The following is a 13,973-nucleotide window of genomic DNA, read 5'->3' on the forward strand; positions in this document are numbered from 1 at the left end:
ATATAACTCCTGGTGCATGCCTTCAACTGCAGCCACAAATAATGGTATTCTAAAAATCATCAAGAAATTGTCTAGAAATCACCAAGAAATATGGAATCTAACAGCAAGAATTTCTAAAATGTTAATCATTATTGTGTGCAATGCCTTTGTCCCAGTGTGTTAATATGCACATCAATGTCCTGCACAAAATTATCACAGAATTATCACAGAATTCATTAAAAAAATTTAATCAATGCCTTTTAATCTGAAGTCCAAAAATGTGCATGATAAATAATTCGGCCCATGATACAGATAAACTAAAATAATGTGCATATAAACACTAGGATGGACAGACTAAAGAAAAGAAATTAAAAAAATTTTCTTTTGTGATACTACTAATATCCAGAATACAAATTCAGCTCTGAGATAATCCCACAGAACCTAATGAAATTATGCAATAGAATCGTTTGACCTTGTTGTTTTAATAATATTGTATCTGGGGAGTTACCTATAGTCCGGACTTGGCACTCACATTTAAGAAGAAATATTTCTACAGATAGAAGAAAAAGCAATTTCAGACATTCACATTTAAATTTTGCTTATTTTTTTTCATTTGTTTGTTTTTAATTATTATGAATAGATTCAATGATAGCTGATAAACGTGATGGGATTTCTTGGGCATGAAAAATCATCCTCATGCCCCAACAGATGAGGTGGGATATGCAGGAGACATGGACAGAGGTTACATTAGAGCTCAGAAAGAGGTGAAAAAACATGGAACAAATGTGTTTGTAGATGCAGGAACAAATTGTGAGTGGCCACTGCTTTTAACAAAGGAATTGCAATTTTCCTGAAGATTCCAAATTAGCATAGATATGTATTTTTGCCTTGCTAAATCTCATGGAATCACTTAGTTTAGAATAGAAGTAATTATATTAGTACAGCCTTCATTACAACCACACAACTGACATTACTGATAAAGGTTATTGTTTATTTGGATGCTTAGTTGTTAGCATTTACTTTGTTTCCTATAAAGTTATATATCTGTTGTTTGCTTTGTCTGGGGATAGCAACGACTGATATAGTTCAAAATTGTTCTTTTGTCTTTATTGTAATTTATTCTATCAAGACATTCATTAAAGACATCTCCATAAATGGATGTCTCTTTCAAAGAAATAATGAGAGCAAACACATAAAAATGATTTTTTTTTTTCTCTAGTAATCAAACTGGAATACAAGGAAGAAGCTAACAGAAATTTTAGACTGAATTAGTATTGGAGCTACGAAGAATAAAACTGATATTAACACTTCCAGTTGTAGATCACCGCAACATGGTTTGTAAGAAAATTCCTAGGTTAGTGGATACTACCCATCTATGCAATAATTTTTGAGGGAGAGTATATACACATCTTTTTCCTGTAAATTTTCCAAGAAAAACACATTAACTTTCTAATATACCTCAAAACTGAATTGCTTTACAAATCAAGATAATGTTGTCTGAGAATATCTCCATTTGGTTCTTAGCATAATAGAGGCTTTGAGGAGTGCACTCTAGAAATTTTTTTTTGTTTGAATTTCTGGAGTTTTTATGTGTAGTCAAGCATTTAAAAATTTTGAGTTCTGAAAATAATTACCAATACTTACAGTTTTCCCCAATCATTCATAGATAAATTGGGGAAATAGGGCTTTTTAACAAGCTCTAGATTTACTATATTCAGCACTGTACACCCTGCATATATTACTTCCAACATCCAATGTTATTTTGAATCTGACAGATCAAAATCCTAAAACAATAAATTTTTTTCAGTAAATGAATACAAGGCTACTAATTGTTTAAAATTATGCAAACCCACACAAAACCAGAAATTTAAAAGGTTTTCAGCGTTTTATTTGTTCAAGTTTCAACTTTAAATGGGATGAAATATTTAGGAAAATCTCCTTAGAGAATATGTGCAAAAGTTCACATGGAATATTTTATTCCTTTTTCTGGGCCACTTCCGTCTTTTTCTATTAGTTTCTGTTTAAGCAGAACATTCTTTGTACTATAGCTTCTAGCAATAAACCTCTTAACTGTCACTAAAAGCTTCAATATATGATCTTTACTATCCCCATCAATCCTCTTTATTCTAATGAGCTGGACAGATGGGAAGTCTGTTCTTAAATAGCTAGTGATCAAGCTATCTGTATGCAATTTGTTGTTCCTCTCTATATTCCTGGGGGGCTGGGAGAAATCACTTCATTCTCTCTCTGGCATCATACAACTTACATGTCTTACTAACAGCAGAGAAACATGCAACTGAGTATATATTTTTGTGGAACATTACTTGCTGTGCTATAAATTCCTCATCAACATCAATAAAACACTAGTGCAACTGAAATTCTTGGATATCTCTCTGTTGGCTAGTTGTAACACATTTTAAAAAAATCTATCTCTGTTTTGTGGGGGGGTCTTTGCAATTCTTTCATTCTTAAAAAATTTACTATGTTTCTAGGTCACATACATTTCTCAGTGAATACATTCAGGTAATATCACACAGTAGATGATATTTTGTACACATCTTCAGCTGACATAGCGTTAATTTGAAGAGATAATAAAAAATCAAGAGCTAAAACTGGAACATCATCTAACATGAAAGAAGCCAAATCCTATGTTTGGTGTCAGCAGTTATAGCATCTGTCATAATCCTGATACCAATGATTTCTGTTTTCTCAGCTTTCTTTTGTGATAAATGCATGTGCAAAACTATCATATTTCTTAATATCAAATTCTTGTGGAAATCCTCACACAGTATTTTAGGCCCAAAAGATATACTGGTATTTCAGTGACAGATCCTGACCCCAGTAACAAAAAAGGACTTAGCTTACCAGGCAAAGGCTCCTGATCTGCATAGAGAGCTGGCAGTTCTACACATTTGTCTTCATTAGGGTTGAACCAGCAGTCAAAAGCTAAATACATCTCTTCCTTTGTGCCTGTGTGCTTCATATGCAGTAAATCTAAGTGCCACGGCTGTTTTAGCTTGCTATGTGGGCCAGTTACCTGAACTTTGTATATTGAGCCAATATCTGCCAGTTCATCCTGTGTGAGGAAAAAGAGAAGATTAATGGATCTCATTCTAATTGTGCCAGATCAAATGTAGTTGACAGCTGTATGCAACAATTGAACAAACTTCAGTAGTTAAAGAATTGGGGCAGATTTATAACTGCTACTATTTTTCCCCTTTCTAATCAATACAAAATTGATTTAGTAATGTGAATGACGGGATGGAATGCTTGAGGTTTGATATCAGGGAACCAGTGATGGCAGTCATTTCTGAAATTTGTACACAGAACAAAGTACAGCGTTCATATATATTACACTGATTCAGTAGGAATCAGAACAGAAGCTTTAGTCAATCCTAAAAATTTTGCACACTATTAGAAATATTTCTTACAACTTGTAATATAAAAATGGTGCAATTAACTATAAATTTGAAGGAGAATTAATCCGATTTTGAGGAAACATCCAAGAGATCCTCCATCTTCACCCTACATAATGTTTTCATATAGAAGCTGTCCATTAAAATCTTCCTTTTCTTGCATTCATGCCTGAGAAAAAAATCTTCTAGTTTACTGGGCATAGTACAGCATCTCTATGATGTACCGTTGCTTGAGTAAGTTAACGTAGAGGAGGCCTTGGATAACTATAATTATTGTTTTTAAACCAATAATTTTTCCCTGTAAGGGAAAAAGAAGGGAGAAAACAGAAGTTGTCTTTTCCTCTTCCTATTCTCTACTCCTCATATTCTTTCCCCTGCTCTTTCATTTCAAATATTGCCTAGCTAGTAGAAATGCATGAGATGTGACTTCAGCCTTTCTTCTGACAGGGCACTTGTAGTTTCATATGATTTCTTTACATTTATCAGAGGTTCTTGGAAATAACTTGGGAAAACCTTCTGGGTACTCCTCATTTTGGATCATGTTTGTGGCCTAGGCTAGTCTGCTTAGGTCCTCTTTCGTTAAAGAGAAGAGGAACATCAAAAAACAGCCAATTATTTCTTTAGCTCAATCATAAACTTCAATTTACCTGACTAGTAGGAAGGAGAACCAGGAAACAGTTTCTTCATTCACAACTCCAAGGCTGCTTTCTGATGAACCCCAAAATGAAAAGTAACATATTTTCACTCACTCTTTGGGCTTTTTTGCCAGGGCTCTCTTCACCCCCTTTTTTTTATTCCTGATTTTCTCTTGCTACCTGCTTCCACAGTTCCAGCAGTCAATCCTGAAGAAACATCTTTCAGGATGTGGCTTCATGGACATATTTCTCTGATTGAAAGCTGGCTGGTGAAGTTCCCACTTGCCTGTCTGCCCACTTGCTCCCATTCCTTCAGTCCTGCCTTACATTTGTTTCTGCAGCTGCAGGATGAACTGATCAACGTTAAAACAAAGGCCGAGGAACCAATCAAGGTTAAACATTCCGGTTTTTTCACAGGGATCAACCATTTCCTCAAAACCCACAAAAGACAACAGAAGAATGGAACAAGCAGTACAAGAACAGGAGACGAAGTAGTCACACTTCCTTTGAATATTATCCTAACTTCCAGCACTTTGTGGCTCAGGGATCTCCTGAGCTAGAGGAGGTGTCTGCAACGTTTACCTTCAGGTCAGTTCCAAATTCTACTGAACTGGTCTTTCATGGAGAGCAAAACCAGAAAAGCATAAGAGTAACACAGTGTTGGCATTGGGAAGGAATTATAGCTACAAGAGAGAAGCAAAAGCATTGGGAAAAGAAGCAGTCTATAGTTCAGTGAGAGTGGACCTCCGATGCTTGTTAATATTTCAGTTAATGGATAATAGGAGGAAGTGAAGACAAACGATGGAAGGGCAGAAGAACTGAATAAAGGAGAAAACTTGTGGGTAAAAAGGAGCTGATCAAGAGGAAAAAGAAAGTGATAATGACAGGCAAAAAACAAAAAAAAGAGAGAAACCATGCAAGAAAGGGCAGTTAGCACAGGGAAACATGGTGGCAGGTATGAATAAATTACATGAAAGAGAAAAATGAACTTTCTGTAAGTTTCATCTCATTTATGATTCTTCCTTCTCCATCATCGGCCCTGAAAGCTCTATAGTATCCCATGGTATATTGTATGTTTACAAATTACTTACTTTTGTGAGATCAACAAAACCTGTAAATCAGTACCTGCAGTGCGGTATATACTGTGATGTGCACCAAGGGACCAATTCGCTCATTTAAGCATTCTCAGTATGAGACTTTGGGAGAATCTGCTCATTCAAAAACCATTGTTCAAGTGACAGTGTTAATACCTACAAACAAAAATGATGACCTGTGCCAAACTACACAGAGGACTTAAAAATCAATTTGGTAGTTTAGTTTAAAGAAACTATTTATCTCAGAATTAAGTGGGTTATCAGCTACATGATTCTTAGGCTTTTCTTTCAATAGCGAAAGGTTGAAGTACTTTGATCTGAATTGCTTTTCCTGTAACTTGAAGTGGCAACTTTTTGCGACTCAGGTTGCCGTAGAAAATAAAAGAAAGGCATATTGGATCCTCTTCGTTGCTCAAGTCAGATCCAGTGATGTCCATTATCCAGAGACCTAATGACTTCATGTTGATTTCAGGCAGTTTAGGACTAGAAATCAATCTTCTACCTTTAAAAATGATCAAAGAGAAGGAGGAAAGATGACAGCATGAGAGAATGGCATAATATAACAGGATCGTAGCCTTTACGGTACACAAACAAGCTCTATTTGCAGGTTATGTTGTATCTATAGCAACAGTTCACCAAGAATAACACATCAATACTTTTATTATATTTTTTGCCAAGAATTTAACAGCCTAATGTTCTTTCTGTGTTTAAAATTTAGTTTCAGAGGTATTTTCTTGATGCTAAGGTATTTTCCTTGTCATGTTTAGAAGTAATTACTAAGAGAACATTCAGTCACCTTTTAGAGGTCTAATTAATTGTTCTTAAAAAAGCAATCAATGTTACTAAAAACACTTTATCATTTAGAAGCACTAGCCATCTGTAGCAAGTAGGCACCTAATGCAAAATGAATAATACCAATGAACTCCACTTGTAACTAGATCTTACCTAGCAATATAACGTGCTATAATAGTGCAAGGCTGACAGGTAAACCTATACTAAACACACAAAAATATTTGCCAGATCTTCAGAAGAAGATCAATATTACTATCTCCCTCTCTTTTTCTTCATTAATTGCTGTTATCCTTAATTTTCATTCCGTTTTAACTATTCTGTAGGAAATGAAAATGATTTAATGGAAAGGAACAGCTCAGTAAAATGTACTTTCTACAACTCAGAAAAACATGCAACTGAATACTTGTATATCTGTCATGGGCACCTTATGTTTTTAAGCTGTCTTACTCCCTCTGGGCAAATTTTTGTAGCTCATTTACCTTACATGGAATTGTTTTCACAGGATTGAAGGAAGGAATCTTTTCTACTCGTTCTAAATGACCAAAGGTCCTTCTGTAAGTGTCCTTTTGTCAAATACATCCAGGTTTAGATTTGCACACCTTGTGGCATAGTAGGCTTGAAATGAGCAGAAACTGAGCATACCACAACTGCTGCTTAGTCCTGTGGATAATACCACAGGTAAAGACTAGACCCATTTCACTAAACTAACTTTTCTCTGGATTTCAAATGAGATCCTAAGCAACCTGAACGTAGTGCATAAAACTTAAGCTATTTATTCCCATAAGGTACACATCTCAAACTGCTTTAAATCTCTCATTGCAATGTCCTAAATTTAATTTGGAAGGTGACTGTTCCATACACAACATGTTGACAGGATGGAATTTTATTAACTTTGACCTTACCAGATGTGGTTTTGCTATAATAGTAAGATGAATCTGAAAATTCACATTTTCAATAAAAGAAAGATATTATAGAGATCTGAAAGAGCTGTAGCCAAATTAAAAAAAAAAAAAAAAAAGAAAGAAAGAAAGAAATATATATATAAAAACAGGCAGGCCAGTTTTGCAGAAGAGCTTACCAACTGTCACAATCTCACAAACAGTCTCACATAACCCTAGATGAGTATCAAGCCAGTTCCACCATGGGAAGACCCATTCTTCGTCTGAGTTTTGTGATTCCTTTACTGTTACCATCTTGAGGTACATCCCAGCGCCGTAGCCTTCTCCATCATGTCCTATGACCACTTTTTGCAAATGACTCAGAGAAACAGCTTCTACCAAAAATGAATCCACCTGCAGAAAAGGGAAATACTTAATAGAACAGAGTTTGGACCCGAATATGCTTGAACTTCAGGGAAAATGTAGTCCTGAATTCAGCTGAGGATTTAAAATTTGTGTCTGTTTTTTTGTAATATTTAACATAACATCTCCCCTCTGAATCTAAGAAAGCACACACTGATTATACCTGACGCTGAATCCCACATTCATCATTAATGATGCATTGTAACTTCATTTGACCTCTGGACAATATGGATCATTTCATATTACAATAAAATGCATATACCTCAACGTTCTGACAGTCAAACAGTTATGACAAGATTTTGCTTCCAATCAAATTTCTATCTTTCGGAGTACTTATAGTTTCTAAAATTTATCATACAAACCTAGATATATAGTAATAGTCTAGTTCTAGTTTCTAAAATTTATCATACAAACCTAGATTTATAGTAATAGTCCTAAAGAAAAGTTAGAAATCTAAAAAGAGTGTGTTTACTCCAAGATAGCTTCTAAATTCTTCTCCAATAATCAGAAAAGCCTCTCTTTTTGTTTTTCTTGCAAAATGAAAATTATTATGGGAACAGCAAATGGAGAAAAGAGTAAGCAATAGAAGGGAGGAAGTTAAGATGAAGGTAGAGAACAATTTGAGCAAAAGATGAGAGATGGGAAAGGAAGCAGAATGGAGAAGGCTGAGTAAGAAAAAAAGAGAAGAAAACACAGGCATCAGTGGATGAGAACAGGGACAACAAAAACAACAAGATAAGGAAAAACGTGAAATGCAAAGAAAGAAATTATATGCCCTACTAAATTCTTGCTTATTTGGTAAGAAAGCCAGGTGTTCTGTATGTGGCCCAGCCTAGGGCCAGATGGACCTGATGGTAGCTTATAAAGGTCGACAAGGTTCTGAACAACTGGAGTTTAAACAGCAATGCCTAGGATTATAATTAACACCATGATCCCAATAAAACATTAATCTTACTAAACCAGATGTCAGGACAATTAAAAAAGAAGATATTAGCAAACCGATCTCTAAAAAATGTAGTACTTGCCAAAGTCCTATGTGTTGTCCCTGATACTTTTTAAATAAAAATATTGGAGAAGTAGATTTTCTGCTACTAGTATTAAAAGTACTTTCATATGACAAAAATATTGATTTTTTTTTTCTAACAATAGTCAGGACCCAACAACCAGACTGTAAGCAGAAATCATTAAATTTTTTAATTAAGACACTTTAGGAAATAAATTTGTGCATGAAGGTAAATTAAAATAATTATTGTAGAGTACATTCTGTATATAGGCATAGCCCTGAGATATACGCAGAAATGAAATTTAGAAATTCTCTCAGTTTGTTACTGATTCCACTTATACCCTGCTAAGTGCTGTGGTAATTGTCTAATGAAATAATTTCACAGAAATCTAAGACTCTTCTTGACATGTACATCTTGGTAGTGAGCTTTTTCAAACTTTAGTGTTCAGTGAGTGAACCTCTCATAGGAAAGCCTAATACACAAGAGAAGAATTTTATTGTTATTGGTCATGTAGAAACACTGCTCTTGTGTGCATTCTCTTCTCTAAGTGGGATTTTTGTCTCTTGTCTAAACTTACTGACTAGACATTGAGTTAGTGTTTCATGTGGGACTGTGGTTACAGAAACATCATTGATTGCAAAAGTCTCACAGCAATTTCTGTAACTTATTTCGAATCACTAATTTTTAATTCTTTGCTACCTGTGCTGTCCTATATTTGGAACAAAAAGAGTAAGAAGCATGATCACAAAGGTTCTCCCCAGCAACCTGCTCTCTATGTGCTCATGTCGAGCCTTTATTATCATGCGCGGATGTTCTTGTACAGTAAGGAAATAACACTGGCACTGGTCTACTGTGAATATCTGGAGGATAAACTCTGTTTCCAAATTCTTGCCCATCTGTAGCAAGATGTATTCTGAGCAGGCATTGATGCTTAAGGCAGTACTAACCCCTGCACATGTAAGACAGCATTTTTTATGTCATTACCTTATTCCTTTGAAATTTTCTTCCTTTTGCTAAAGATGTATGAAGTTTCCTCACACCTGTGTCCCCTCTTTTGCCATAGAGAGTGATATAAACATTTGCAAAAGTTTCTGCTCCCCAGCGGTCACCAATATGTACAGAGACAACATACTTACAGACTGTAAAAAAGAAAAAAAAAGTTTAAATAAATCTGATTAAATACAAGAGGTACTTAAAAGAAAACAGCAACACAGAGTATTTAGTAAGACTACTGCTTGTTTTTATTTTTGTAGCTACCAAAAAATCTGCTACACAGTACTGAAATAGTCAGGATACTCTTTATGGATCTGATCTCTTCACGCTAAGCTCAGTGAAGACTTTCCATTAATTTCAATAGAAATTTGAAGGAAATTGGACTTGGACAATATACACTTATGCAGCCTAGAGCTACTAATTCTTCCCAATTCTATTATACTGTGCAAGATCTGGAAAATAAAACCTCATCTGAGTTTGTTCAGGGACTGTTAGAAACTGAATTATCTTTGCAGTAGATAATAACTATCACAGGTCAAAGAATAAGACATTAAGTAAAGTTTATGCAAATCCGAATAGCAGAGACATGTAGCATAGCATCTGGATGCATGACATGACATATAAGTATAAAAATTTACAAAAGGCACTTATTAGTTTAAGGTGCATGACAGGAACTACAAACTTTTTGCCTCTGTAGTGCTCCTGTATAAATGCACTTCTACACAGTCAGGTTGGATTTTCTTCTGAGAAAGATTATTATATTGCATATGTATTCATACTCATACATACATACAAAAAGAATAACCAAAATTTTTCAAATGTCATTTTTAATGTACAGTCCTGCTAAGATTTAACTAATGTAATGCTATAGTTTCTTTTAAGGCTGTGAACAGGTTTGAGGTATTCAGGGACCAGAACTTCTGGAACTTTAGTTTTGAAAAGCAGTCATGTCTCTAATTACTTTTATCTCATGTGTAACTGCGAACTTTTCTGAACAAATGTACTTCTATAGGTCTTGACATTCCAAGTGCATCTCTGAATATACTCTAAAACTCTCAGCATGTCAAAAAATAGTCCTTAGGGAAAAACAAATAAACTTTTTTGTGCAATGAGAATTACTTCTGATACTCATGTTAGTAACTAAAGCTATTATACTCTATGTAATTCAATAGTAAGTTTCCTACAAATCATTTCCATGGTTTTGAACATGTGCTTTATCTTTAAAAACTATAATCACATTGTTCAGTTTTGCCCACTTGCAATCATGCAGAAGATTTAGCAACTGTGAAACCCAATATGTGACTTAACTGGAAAATTAAAATTTCTTAAGTGGTCAGCATTTTCACAGTGCATATATGAAGACAGTTGCAATAGAGTCGCTGAAGATACCAAATTCAGACAAAGTGCTGTATTATATCTGTGACATCATTGATTTCTTTTCTAAGAAGTTAGTTTACATTGTTTATATCTTCTCACTGTTTTTACCTGGTAAAGTTTTCTCATCCTCATTAACTGCAGGGAATTCTTTCACCAGCTCCTTGTCTTCTCTGTTAAGAGCGAGCCAGCACTTACAGTCAAAGTTCAGTTCTTTTTTTGTATGTAGGTCTTCTAAGTGAAAAGACTTCAAATGCCAGCCCTCAAAGCCTGGCACATCATCACAGCTGACCCGAATCTTGTATACATCTCCCAGATCTCCAGTCTCAACCTGCAAGAAATATCATGGGGAAGAGCATACTGTCAGGGCTGCCTCACTTACAGAGATTTTCCCAAAGAGTGTAGAATTCCTAAACTTAACATTAACTAATGCAAAAGCTGAATCGGAGGCTGGGATAAGTGTGATGAGGGAATCATTCCTTCTCTTTTTCATGGTGTGATCATGGGTGAGATTGTCTGCCTTATTTTCCTCTGTTCCTTTATTAGTTTTGTGAGCATGGTACTTTACTGTTAGGGTGAGTCAAGGTTAAAATTAGAAACACCTGTGCATTTAAGCTCTTTAGACAAAAGGTAACATGTAAAGCTTTAACCCTATTGGATAAGGGAGCATTAAGTTACAATTCAAGGCTCTGATACAAGCAGTCAAGTGAGGTATTAAAATTAATGATAATTACCATAAGCCTAGGAAGTTTTAACTAAATTCTCACTTGCAAAATGATTGGATTTAGAACATGAAATTACTTTATAAACAATTCTTTGGAAAAGAGAAGGGATATTTCTGCATAAAAGTAAATCATGAATGTTAAAGAAATAACTCTGTAGAACACAGCCTCGTTCCCATACTACATATGGTAAATTCAATATCCGGTTGCTGATTGTGGGCTTCTGTCAGATCTGGTTAAACCATCCAACCTAGGGCTGTGGGAACTGGGATGATCAAAGTGCATCAAGTGCTAATGAGCTGCATGACATTACCCACTGCACCAGGAAGTGGAGTGCTGCAGCCTTTCACTGGGCAACTGCAAGAAAGACAGGTGGGGAAGTGATTTTCAAGTGAAACAAGACAGAACTATTATTTTGAAAAGGTAACAATTTTCTTTTCAAGAACGATCAAAACAGAAAATGTTGCCAGCGGCCTTGTTCTTCTCTCATATTGCCTTTTTTTTTCCAGACCAGTCGCAACATAAGCTTTGGTGACTGTTGCCAGGAAGTAAATCCTTTGTGCACCCAGTAGCATCACAGTAAGAAACTGGAGTTAGTCTTACACGGTCATGCTCTGGGACCAGCAGTATCACCAGCAGACTGGCTCCTCAGACAGAGTACAGAGCTCCTAATAGATTAATTTATTCTGCTTCTCAACAGAGCTCTCCACTTAACAGCCCTTCACTGCTGACCTAGCTTGCTTAAAGCTAGCTCATGTGCCTTTGCACAGTGGACACATACATGTAGGGAAGTATCAGCTACCTCTTATTCTTATTCTTATTCTTCTTATTTGGGAGGAACCATATAAAAGCACAGTTTTGTCATTTTGGGAGAGAGTTGGCCACCCTCATTAATAACTGTTATGCAGACAAGGAATAGTAAAACATCAGAGTATGAAGAGGAACAGTTAATTGAAAAAAAAAGCAACCTGCCAAAATCGTTTTGCAGGAGGTTGAGGTGTTTATCATAGAATCATTGAATCGTTTAGGTTGGAAAAGACCTTTTCAAGTCCAACCATTAACCTAGCACTGCCAAGTCCACCGCTAAACCATGTCCCTAAACATCACATATACATGTCTTAAATACCTCCAGGGATGGGGACTCAACCACTTCCTGGGCAGCCTGTTCCAGTGCCTGATTACCCTTTCAGTGAAGAAATTTTTCCTAATATCCAAACTAAACCTCCCCTGACACTAATTGAGGCCATTTCCTTTTGTCCTATCGCTTGTTACTTGGCAGAAGAGACCAACACCCACCTCACTACAACCTCCTTTCAGGTAGTTGTAGAGAGCAATAAGGTCTCCCCTCAGCCTCCTCTTCTCCAGGCTAAACAACCCCAGCTCCCTCAGCCGCTCCTCGTAGGACTTGTGCTCTAGACCCTTCAACAGCTTCACTGCCCTTCTTTGGTCACACTTCAGCACCTCAATGTCCTTCATGTAGCGAGGGGCCCAAAACTGAACACAGTACTCGAGGTGTGGCCTCACCAATGCCGAGTACGGGGGGACGATCACCTCCCTGGTCCTGCTGGCCACACTTCTGATACAAACCAGAATGCTATTGGCCTTCTTGGCCACCTGGGCACACTGCCAGCTCATATTCAGCAGGCTGTTGACCAGCACCGCCTGGTCCTTTTCTGCCAGGCAGCTCTCCAGCCACTCCTCCCCAAGCCTGTAGCGTTGCCTGGGGTTGCCGTGACCGAAGCGCAGGACCCAGCACTGAGCCTTGTTGAACCTCATACAGTTGGCCTCAGCCCATCGACCCAGCCTGTCCAGATCCCTCTGTAGAGCCTTCCTACCCTCCAGCACACCAACACTCCCACCCAACTTGGTGTCATCTGCAAACTTACTGAGGGTGCACTCTATCCCCTTGGCAAGATCTTACAATGTAGAACTTACGAAAAGAGGCCTATGGTAGGAAGGAATTGCACTTGATGACTTAAAAGATCCCTTCCAGTCTGAATTTCTTCAGGTAAGTGTTATAAGTGGTTGCCATGCCACTCCTACAAAATTTCAAGATTCAAGGCATTGTTCTTTAAGGACCAAGAAATAAATCCTTCCCACTGTCTGTATAACAGCCCTGAGGTTGCAGGGAATCTCTCAGCTCCTGAACTGTAACTCCACAGTACCCACAACAGCCACACAGCAGTAGGTTTGCACATGAAGAAGAGGGCACCAGACATGTCCTCTCTCTAAGCCTAGCCTGACCTGCCAGTTTGTATGCCACTGTGCATACAGAACTTAAGGCTGTCCCAGACTATGACGCACATGTAAGGGGGTTTATGCCTCTTGGATCTGCCACATCCTTACAGATTCCTGACTTGGTCTCCACCATTGTGCCATGAAAAGGGAAAGAGGTGGGCAGAATTTCATGTCAAGATTTTATCATTCAAGCTGTGTATGCTGCAAAGGATATCATTAGCTGTGGTAGATTGTGGTCTAATGCTCCTAAAATATGCATTCGTCTCTTATTAAACTTAACAGGAATTAATTGGGTTCATTCAGAGGAGAGCACACAGGTTCTCACCCATCTAAACTACAGTTCCTTCACAGGCAGAAAAATCATTGCTTCTTCTCTTTCAGAACCAGACTACTGACTTGTAGAATTACTGCCTGAAGATTTTCTT

The 13,973-nt window shown here is 36.9% G+C and overlaps 1 protein-coding gene across 1 annotated transcript in view; it reads right to left on the reverse strand.

Moving 5' to 3' along the window:
* RP1 (RP1 axonemal microtubule associated) overlaps nt 1-13,973 on the reverse strand; it is a gene marked incomplete at both ends in the record, with an annotated part of 184,872 nt that overhangs the window by 62,800 nt on the left and 108,099 nt on the right. The window contains 5 exons of the mRNA XM_082316016.1: nt 2,845-3,055; nt 5,436-5,626; nt 6,995-7,208; nt 9,206-9,360; nt 10,700-10,919. Coding sequence (XP_082172142.1) covers nt 2,845-3,055; nt 5,436-5,626; nt 6,995-7,208; nt 9,206-9,360; nt 10,700-10,919 — 991 coding nt within the window. The remainder of the gene's footprint in view (nt 1-2,844; nt 3,056-5,435; nt 5,627-6,994; nt 7,209-9,205; nt 9,361-10,699; nt 10,920-13,973) is intronic.

The sequence above is a fragment of the Platalea leucorodia genome (genome assembly GCF_965183815.1).
Source record: "Platalea leucorodia genome assembly, chromosome: 1".
In the NCBI taxonomy this organism is placed as follows: domain Eukaryota; kingdom Metazoa; phylum Chordata; class Aves; order Pelecaniformes; family Threskiornithidae; genus Platalea; species Platalea leucorodia.